The 10,182-nt window shown below is 40.0% G+C and overlaps 1 protein-coding gene and 1 non-coding gene across 2 annotated transcripts; both read left to right on the top strand.

Annotated features, from left to right (window-relative positions):
- Nucleotides 1-1,516: 1,516 nt before the first annotated feature.
- Nucleotides 1,517-2,422, top strand: LOC114886512 (olfactory receptor 10V1). Its single transcript, XM_029207051.1, has one exon. It carries the CDS (start codon nt 1,597-1,599, stop codon nt 2,305-2,307), a length of 711 nt encoding a protein of 236 aa, XP_029062884.1. The 5' UTR covers nt 1,517-1,596; the 3' UTR covers nt 2,308-2,422.
- A 3,173-nt stretch (nt 2,423-5,595) lies between these two features.
- Nucleotides 5,596-5,701, top strand: LOC114887874. The gene has a single exon (XR_003791635.1). It is a non-coding gene; the product is annotated as a U6 spliceosomal RNA (small nuclear RNA).
- The last annotated feature ends 4,481 nt before the right edge of the window (nt 5,702-10,182 follow it).

Below are 10,182 nucleotides of genomic sequence, written 5' to 3'. Positions count from 1 at the left end.
GTCTGATCCAGGAGAGACTGGAATACCCAGCAGAGGAGTGAGAAAGCTGTCATTTAATACATAGGAAGGCCTTGAAAATTTTCAAGCAGACGAATAATATGGTAATGGAGAGCAGGATGTATTATAGAGAGAAAGGAAGGGAAATGGAGGATTAGATGGGGGGTAATCACAAGAATCCAAATGTAAGGTAACGATGGATAGAACTAACAGGGCAGTGGGAAGGGACCAAAGTAATAGATATGAGAACTTTTGAAAATTTTTATTTTATATTGAAGCATAGTTGATTAACAATGTGGTGTTAATTTCAGGTGTACAGCAAAGTGATTCAGTTAAACATATACACGTATCTATTCTTTTTCAAATTCTTTTCCCAGTTAGATTATTACAGAATGTTGAGCAGCGTCCCCTGTGCTATACAGTAGGTCCTTGTTTGTTATCTATTTTATATATAGCAGTGTGTACATGTCCATCCCAAACTCCTAATTTATCCCTCCTTCCCCACCCTTCCCCCCACCCCCGGTAACCATAAGTTCACTCTCTAAGTCTGTGAGTCTGTTTCTGTTTTGTAAACAGGTTCATTTGTATTATTATGTTTTTTAGATTCCACATATGAATAATATCATATAATGTTTGTTTTTTGATATGAGAAAAATTTGAAGGACCAACTATCAGTATTTAGGGACAAATGAATACTGGTATTTATTGGATAAAGGAGAGGAAGCAAAATGAATCAATAAAGTCTCTAGGTTTTGAGCTAAATTACAGAGCTTGCGATGCAATATCATGATGTAGCTTTAGCACGATTTTCTTTAAACTACGACACACAGCTATTTATACATTCCTAAAATTTCACATTTCAAGTTTCCCATAATGAATTGATAACCTATTTTATCGTTTTTGTTTGTTTTGTTATTTTGCGGTACGCGGGCCTCTCACTGTCGTGGCCTCTCCCGTTGCGGAGCACAGGCTCCGGACGCGCAGGCTCAGCGGCCGTGGCTCACGGGCCCAGCCGCTCCGCGGCATGTGGGATCTTCCCGGACCGGGGCACGAACCCGCGTCCCCTGCATCGGCAGGCAGACTCTCAACCACTGCGCCACCAGGGAAGCCCTATTTTATCTATTTTGTAACTTTGAACTTTAAATTGACTTTATTCATTAATTCATTCAGCAAATACTTCTTGGAAAACTTTCTCTATCAGGTACTATGCTAGGCACTGGAATTAAAGCAAAGATCATCAAAATCCCCACCACTGAGGATTTCTCAGTCTTCAGTACTTGAGGGTAAAGGTGGCAAATGTACACATTATAGTGTTCCATGATCTGCTTTGAAATGAAAGTGTGCACATAATTGCCAAAGTACTTCCATGAATGGAAACGTTGGGAAAGCATCGTATTAAATGAGAGGTACCTAGAGACTGCGTCATCTTTCCTTTTTGTAGGTCCAATGCCATACCCATGGAAGAAATAAATAAAACTGTTTGATACAATCAAACAACTGTTTGATACAAAAAATAAAACTGCAAAGATACAATTCTTATTTCGTCCGTTCTCAGCTGACCCAAACGTACAGGTGGTGATTTCTGTGGCCTTCCTGGTGATGTACCTGACCAGCCTCAGTGGAAATGCCATCATTGCAGTTACTGTCCAGATCAACCACTCTCTCCACACCCCCATGTACTTTTTCCTGGCTAACTTGGCAGTTCTGGAAATCTTCTATACATCTTCCATCGCCCCACTGGCCTTGGAAAACCTTCTTTCAACGGGCAAAACTCCTGTTTGTATCACTGGATGTGGCACCCAAATGTTTTTCTTTGTCTTCTTGGGTGGGGTTGATTGTGTCCTGCTTGCAGTCATGGCTTATGACCGGTTCATAGCAATCTGCTACCCTCTACGATACACCCTCATTGTGAACTGGCCCTTGTGTGTGGAGTTGATGGTAGGATCCCTGGTACTGGGGTTCCTGCTGTCGCTACCACTGACTATTTTAATCTTCCATCTCCCATTCTGCAACAACCGCGAAATCTACCGCTTCTACTGTGACATGCCTGCCGTCATGCGCCTGGCTTGTGCAGACACGCACGTTCACCGAACTGCTCTGTATATCATCAGTTTCATCGTCCTAAACATCCCCCTCTCAGTCATCTCCACCTCCTACGTCTTCATCGTGGAGGCCATTTTACAGATCCAGTCAGCAGAAGGGCACCACCGAGCCTCCCCCAACCTGCTCCTCTCACATCTTAGTGGTCCTCCTGCAGTATGGCTGCACCAGCTTTATATACTTGTCCCCCAGTTCCAACTACTCTCCTGAGATGGACCGGGTGGTGTCTGTGGTCTACACTTCTATCACTCCCATTTTAAACCCCTTGATATATAGTATGAGGAACAAGGAATTGAAAGATGCCCTAAGGAGGGCACTAAGCAAGTTCTAGGTAGGATGGTTCTACGACTTATTTAAATCAGGACACTTCTGAGAATGAAATGGGATGCAATTAATAATCATGCTGGGATGATGTACATGAGCCAGGACTGTCCTCAACAAACCGAGACATAGTATTCTAGAAGAATAATGAATGCACCGGAGGAAATGAATACTACTAATTGATATAAAGCTTTATCACATAGGGTAACATGATGTCCTGGGCATGGATGGAGGAGCTTCAGCATTTATTAATTGGACCTCTACTGCGTAATAGGTACTTTCTGTGGGTTATCTCACTCAGCCTATAATAAGTATCATTGTCTTCATTTTTAGAAAAGAAAACTAAAGTAGCTAACAAAAGACATATCCAGGGTGAGAACACAAGTATTCGGAAATCTAAAGGCTAAGCTGTCTTCACGCAATGACACTCCCCTTGTTCTAAGCTCGCTCTGCCAGTAAGAATATACGTTACCTCGTGCAAGTTTCTCCATCTCTCTAGGCTTCAGTTTCCTTATTTCTGAAGTGGCAGAGATGTGTTCCTTCCAAGGTCATAACATTATATTCTAAATATTGGCCCAGCAGACCCTGAATGGGAAAAAAAAAAAAAAAAAGAGGTTTTGCCGTTAGCCAAAGGAAGGAGGAAATTTTTTTACATTTCCTGTTTTGTTAACCAAAATGAAAACTCATGATTCTGCTCATAACGTTTAAAGAGCACCCCAGTAATAAAAAGCATAGTAATAATGGAGGAAATGTTCTTTAATTTAATAAGTGAAAATATAGGAGAGGAAGAAAGTGGGCATCATTGAATTTGGATTCCTTGAGGATCTCTTCTATCTCAGAGAGTGTTCCAGGCTCTGCTTGAGCTTCCAAGGAGAGAGATCATTAACTTGTAAGACACTCCATTCCTCGCTGGACAACTCCAGTTATTAAAGTACTGTACCCTATCTTGAGCTAAAGTCTATCTACAAACAACTTCCTCCCACTGATCCTGTTTTTCCTCCCTAAGAGCTCTCTTCTACATGACAGCTCTTCACATGTATTAGGATCGAGTGTGCATCTTCTATAAGTCTTCAGTCCTCTTTTCTCTAGAGCAAGTACTCCATCAACTTTTCCTCCAGGATATTACATTTTTTTTAAATTTTATTTTATTTATTTTTTTATACAGCAGTTTCTTATTAGTTATCTATTTTATACATATTAGCGTATACATCTCAGTCCCAATCTCTCAGTTCATCCCACCACCCCCACCCCTCCCACCACTTCCCCCCCTTGGTGTCCATACGTTTGTTCTCTGTATCTGTGTCTCTATTTCTGCCCTGCAAACTGGTTCATTTGTACCATTTTCCAGGAGATTATATTTGAACCCTCTCATCATACAAGTCACCTTCTAGATTTTCCCTAGCTCCATATTCTTCTATGGATTTTCAGAAATAAACAAAATACACTGGGAAAATTTTGTTCGGGGGAACTGCTACTTTTACCTGTGAACTATATTTCTATTAATTCATCTTGATCCTTTTAGTCTCATAAATATGGTATCAAATATAGTTTTCATATGTCTTTCAATGCTGCCTTATCATGATTTATTTTACTAACATACATGGAGGACTTTTCATTTAACACTGATATATTGTGTTTTTATTAGTTTTGGCCAAGTGACTAAACTGACAAGTCATCTTCAGGATTTATTTTATTCATCATAATTTTGTGTCATGGTCAAAATTGCAATCATATTTCATTTCCTTTGTCTAAGTCATTAACAAATATCTAAAATAGGACAGGATGAATGCAGCATCTATGGTAGTCCTCCTCTGTGACAACTGTTGTCCAACTAGATAGAAACCTGCTCAGTTAACACCATCTGTGGTACACTGTCACAATTATGATCCCCACCCCCTGTCGACCCCATCATCCTGTATCCATGTTTTTAGGTGACCCCTGTCACCCATGGATATGTGACTTGCTTTGTTGCAGGCAGAGGTTTTACCCTTACCCTTTGGTGCCTGTCCTCTCTTGCTGCCCTGAGACTGACAATGTGAAGAAACCAGGCCTAGAATGACACCTTGTAGAACACAAATTAGATGTCAAGTTGAGGCTCCCTAGACCAATTCCAGTCAATCCACCAGATGACTGCAGCCACATTAGTGACCCCAGTAAGACCAGCAGAACTGCCCAGTTGAGCTAGGCCAAAATGCTGACCCACAGAAACCTGGGCAAATAAAATCATTGATATTTTAAGCCCTTAAGTTTGGAGTGGTTTCTTTTGCAGCAAAAAAATAACCAATTCGCCATCCAATCTATAATAAACCATCTCTCCAAGAAGGATATCATAGGAAGCATATCAAATCCTTCCATACAATCAAAATACACTGTAGCACTTATATAAACTTAACCATTTAGAAGCCTTTTTTTTTTTTTTTTTTTTTTTTTGCGGTATGCAGGCCTCTCACTGCTGTGGCCTGTCCCGTTGTGGAGCACAGGCTCCGGACGCGCAGGCTTAGCAGCCACGGCTCATGGCCCCAGCTGCTCCGGGGCATGTGGGATCTTCCCAGACCAGGGCACGAACCCATGTCCCCTGCATCGGCAGACAGATTCTCAACCACTGCGCCACCAGGGAAGCCCATAGAAGCCTTATTTTTAAAGTGAGGTGCATTTGTCTTCAGTAACTTCCTATGGGCTCTTAGTCATCACCAGGTTTTTCAAATGCTTATAAGTTATCTGCCCAATCATGCACTTCCAGAATTTTACTAGAGATTGGCATTGAGATAGCTATTTTATTGTTTGGAAACCCACTAGTAAAATAAGTCAGAAAGAGAAAACAAATATTATATGTTATCACTTATACATGGAATATAAAAAATAAAACAAACCAGTGAATATATCAAAAAAGAAACAGACTCACAGATATAGAGAACAAACTAGTGGTTACCAGTGGGGAGAGCGAAGAAGGAGGGGCAAGATAGGAGTAGGGGATTAGGAGGTACAGACTATTATGTATAAATTAAATAAGCTACAAGGATATATTGTACAGCACAGGGAATATAGCCAATATCTTATAATAACTAGAGTATAATCTATAAAAATTGTGACTCACAATGTTGTATACCTGAAACTTAAATAATATTGTAAATCAACTATATCTCAATTTTTTTTAACTAAAGGAAAAAAGAGAAATGAGCGCTCCTTTTGCAGCACATATACTAAAATTGGAATGATACTGAAAAGATTAGCATGGTCCTTGTGCAAGGATCCCACGCAAATTTGTGAAGTGTTCTATATTTTTAAAAACAAAAAAGCAAACTCATAGATACAGAGAACACATGGGTGGTTGTCAGAGGTGGGTGGGGCGGGGAGAGAGGAGGCAAAATGGGTGAAGAGAGGGGTCAAAAGCTACAAAATTCCAGTTCCAAAAATAAATAAGTCCTAGGGATGTAATGTACAGCATGGTGAGTATAGTTAATAATACTGAATTGTACATTTACAAGTTACTAAGAGAGTAGAACTTAAAAGTTCTCGTCATAAGAAAAAGAAATTTGTAACTATGTGTGGTGACAGATATTAACTAGACTTGTTGTGATGATCATTTTACAATATATACAAATATTGAATCATTATGTCTTATGCCTGAAACTAATATAATATGTCGATTATATCTCTATAATAAATAAAGAAAATTAAAAATAAAAGAAATGTGCATGATAGAAATGTGGACAGCAGATAACCAGCTAGGCTGTGTGTATGCATGTGTGTGTGTGTTAATTATAAATTACAAACTTGAATATTCTCCATGTGTTTGTCTTGTATGGGACAATTTTCTGATCTGGATTTTGCCAGTCCAATTAGACAGCCTACCTACCCAGGGGTATGGTACTAGATGGTCTTTGACTTTTGCAGTCGATGTACAACTTGTGGAGGCAACTTGGCCTGTACATAATCTGTTCCAACCACCATCCGGTGAGTGTTCACAAACTTCAGAACCTAAAAGAATTTAGACTTCCTAGACTCCCTAACAACTTAGGATGTTATTTAATTTCCACCACTCAGATGCAATCCCTCAAGACATGAATTAAAACTGAGTAACCTGGAGAAAGAAGTGCCCTGAGCATGAGGCTTCCATTTTTGCTGCTGGGAGTCTAGCAGATGAGATGTGGCTCTGGAGCCAAAAATTCCATCAATGGGGACTCCTTGATTACCCAGACTCTTTCAGATAAATGTCATGTTTCCTCTGGGTGTCCAGTTCTGTGCTATAAAGTCTTTCCTAGAGTCCCAGCCTAGAGCCACCTTCTCCATCCCTTTCAATGATTTGGTAAGCACACATCTCGCTACATCCAATCTTTTCTGTTTAAAATACAGAGGATTGTTAAAACCTAAACAATATACCTCTACGCTTTCCTATTAGATATCTTGTAAAGATATGTATTTTTTATTGAGCTGTTTAGCCCAGCAACATGTCATCTAAAAAGGCTTTCCTGACCACGCTTCCCATGCCAGAACAAGTGACCACACTCTCCGTCATGCTCCCTCTGTACCTTGAGTATAACTCCATCACAGCATCTGTAACATTGTAGTGCTCATGTACACTCTGACCTCTTTGGAGAACGTAACTATTTCTAGTTAGCTTGGTGTCTAGAGATTTCAAAAACATCAAATTAAGCCATTAATCATTAATTCACAGTCATTCTTTCAGGGCAAGCTCACCTCCACCGTAAAGCCTTACCTGACTCTTATTATCCCTCTGTTCTCAACTATGATAACATCACTTTCAAGGGACAGTCTCACATTGGACTTCATTATTAGAGAAACATTCCTGGCCTGTGTGTTTTATCTCCCAAGTCAGATGCTGACCTCACTGATTCCAGAGACCCTGCCTAATATATCATCAAATATCTCATAAATTTGCCACAATGAATGGGTGACACTCAAAAAAATAATCATCTGGAGAAGTACAGGTTAAATAACCTAACGGAAGAAACTGAACACACCAATCAAAGCACAGAAATACTCCAAAGTCTAACACAGACTATATAAAATACTGTCTTTGTTAGTTATCCACCACTGCTCTTCATTAAACATGTAGGAAGATGCACTATGCTCAGGGTCTAACATCCAACTCTTCTTTTGTGACTGTCTTTCAAGATTCCCAGCCTCTTTGTCATCCTTGCTTTCAGTGATCCCAGGATGGGGAAAGCCCCCAGCTGTGCACAGAAAGAGACTTTCTTTATCCTTAGTAGCTAGGTGCTTGTGGTTCAGTGGCAACCTTTCGATAGAGAAAGGCTGAGTCTCCTAGAAGTAACTTCCTAACAATGTACATTACCAACCTATTTACACATCTTCCAAGATGAAACTCCAGGCAATATCATGTTATTCACACTTCACGGGATGCTTGGGGATATTATTGTTTTTATTATTGAAAGAATGGAACTAGGGAAGGAAGGAAGGAAGTAATGGAGGAAGTGGGGGAGGGAGGAAGAAAAGAAAGAGAGAAAGAAAGGTGGGAGAGAGGGAAGGAGGGAAGATGAAATAGAGCTCAGGTCAAAGGCACTTTCTCCACTACCTCTCTTTAGAGAAAGCATGAAGTATATTCTATTTATAATGTAATGTAATGAGTTAGTTCTGCTCCAGTTGCAATGATCCACTGAGTCTTGGTTACAACAATCAATAATTCCTTCCTTCATTCATTCAATGGGTATTTAGTGAGTATCTACTATGTGTGGCAACCTGGAACATACTGGGAATGCAGCAGTGAACGAACAGAGAAGATCTTTGCTCTATTGAGTTTACAGTCTAATGGGAGAGACATAGAGTAAACAAAGTAGATAATTACATTTCAAGATGGAATCTCTGTAAAGGGTTGCTCAGTTGAATTAAGGTGAAGGATTGCATAAGATGCTATTAAAAGGAGTTGGGTTTTTGAGCACAAGCCACCTGTTCTCCTTGCTTGGCCCTGCAATAAACCTTTCTCTGCTCAAAAAAACAAAGAAAAAGAAAAGATGCTATTAAGAAACAGGCCTGGGCTTCCCTGGTGGCACAGTGGTTGAGAGTTCGCCTGCCGATGCAGGGGACACGGGTTCGTGCCCCGGTCCAGGAAGATCCCACATGCCGCGGAGTGGCTGGGCCCGTGAGCCATGGCCGATGAGCCTGCGCGACCGGAGCCTGTGCTCCGCAACGGGCGAGGCCACAACAGTGAGAGGCCCGCATACCGCAAAAAAAAAAAAAAGGAAAAGCAACAGGCCTATATATGATGCTTCATTGTGAGTTCTGGGAGGAAGCAGTGGCTCTAAATTTTAATCAGGATCCCCTGGTATATAGAGAAGTAAGGAAACGAAAGATGCAATGAAAACAGTCTTTGCCTACTGTACATTTTTGTGTCAGTTTGCTAATAAATTAAATTCTGGTGTTAAAACAACAGAAAAGATAATTCTAGACTGTGATAATTGCCATAAAGGCAATCAACATGGTAACACAATAGGAAATAAATGACAGGAATATCTATTTTAGATAAGAATGAGTATGTACACACTGTACTCAGTTTCCCCTATTGGTAACATGACTAAAGCACATTTGTCATAACTAATTAACCAATACTGACACATTCTTATGAACTGAAGTTCTTACTTTATTCAGATTACTTTATTTTTAACCTAATATCCTTTTTCCATTCAAGGATTCCATCCAGGATACCACATAACATTCAGCTGTCATGTCTCTTTAGGTTCTTCCTGGCTGTGAGTTTCTTAGACTTTCCTTGTTTTTAATAACCTTGACAGTTTTGAGAAGTTCTGGTCAGGTATTTTGTAGAATGTCCTTCAAATTGAATTTGTCTGACAGCTAGACAAGGGGTTTTGAGTTTTGGGTAGAAAGACATGGAGGTAAAGCACCATTCTCATCACATCATGTCAAGGGTACATACTGAAAACATGACTTCATTATTGCCGTTGACTTTGATCACCTGACAGAGGTAGTGTTTGTCAGGTTCTCTAGTGTAAACTTACCCTTTTTTCTCCCTTTCCAAATTGTATTTTTTGGAAGGAAGTCACCACTTAAGTTCACACTTAAGGAATAGGGAGTTATCCTCCCCCAAATTGAGAGGGAAGTATCTACTACTTGGAATTCTACTGTATGGGAGATTTGTCTATTCTCTCCCTTTAATTTTATTCAATTATGTATTTGTATCAGCAACTAATTATGAATATTTATTTTGTCCTTTAGGTCATAATCCATGTACTGCTTTATATTTTTACACTGTGAATATTTTTATTTATTACAGGTAAGAATAGGGGGAAGATAAAAGAAAGGAAGGAATGGAGAAATGGGGAATGGTAGGAAGCAAGAAAAGAGATGAATAATAATGAAGAGACTTCTTGGCTCTGTCTTTTGAGCATACGTCCATTTCAGAGAAGAGATGCAGGTCAAAAATTAGACTAAGTGTTCAGGCACTGAGTTCCTCCCCCTCTCTTCTGATTTCATCCCATATCCAACATCAGATATAGTATGAGATCTTGAGACCTGACTGTGGAAAAAGGCATGCTCCTCTCTTTAAGGATCTTATAGTCCAGAGTGGGTAACAAACATGATAACAAACCACCATGATTTGATGCAACAAAGGCTAAACTGAAACATGCATGAAGTACTGTGAGAGGCATGGTGGAGAGTGAATTACAGTCTGGGGTAACCAAGCAAGCCTTCACAGAAGATGTGGCATTGGAGCAGCTGAGGAAGGATGAGCTGGAGTTTTCTAGGAAAATAATTGGAGAAGCACACTCC

Source organism: Monodon monoceros, unplaced genomic scaffold, assembly GCF_005190385.1.
Source record: "Monodon monoceros isolate NGI ecotype Baffin Bay Population unplaced genomic scaffold, NGI_Narwhal_1 Super_Scaffold_7, whole genome shotgun sequence".
Lineage (NCBI taxonomy): Eukaryota > Metazoa > Chordata > Mammalia > Artiodactyla > Monodontidae > Monodon > Monodon monoceros.
Note: the sequence above shows the minus strand (reverse complement) of the source record. Positions and strands in the feature narration are given on the sequence as shown.

Bases quoted from the DNA above. Each gene is read 5' to 3' on its own strand.
- LOC114886512 (XM_029207051.1), top strand. From the start codon at position 1,597: ATGTACCTGACCAGCCTCAGTGGAAATGCCATCATTGCAGTTACTGTC.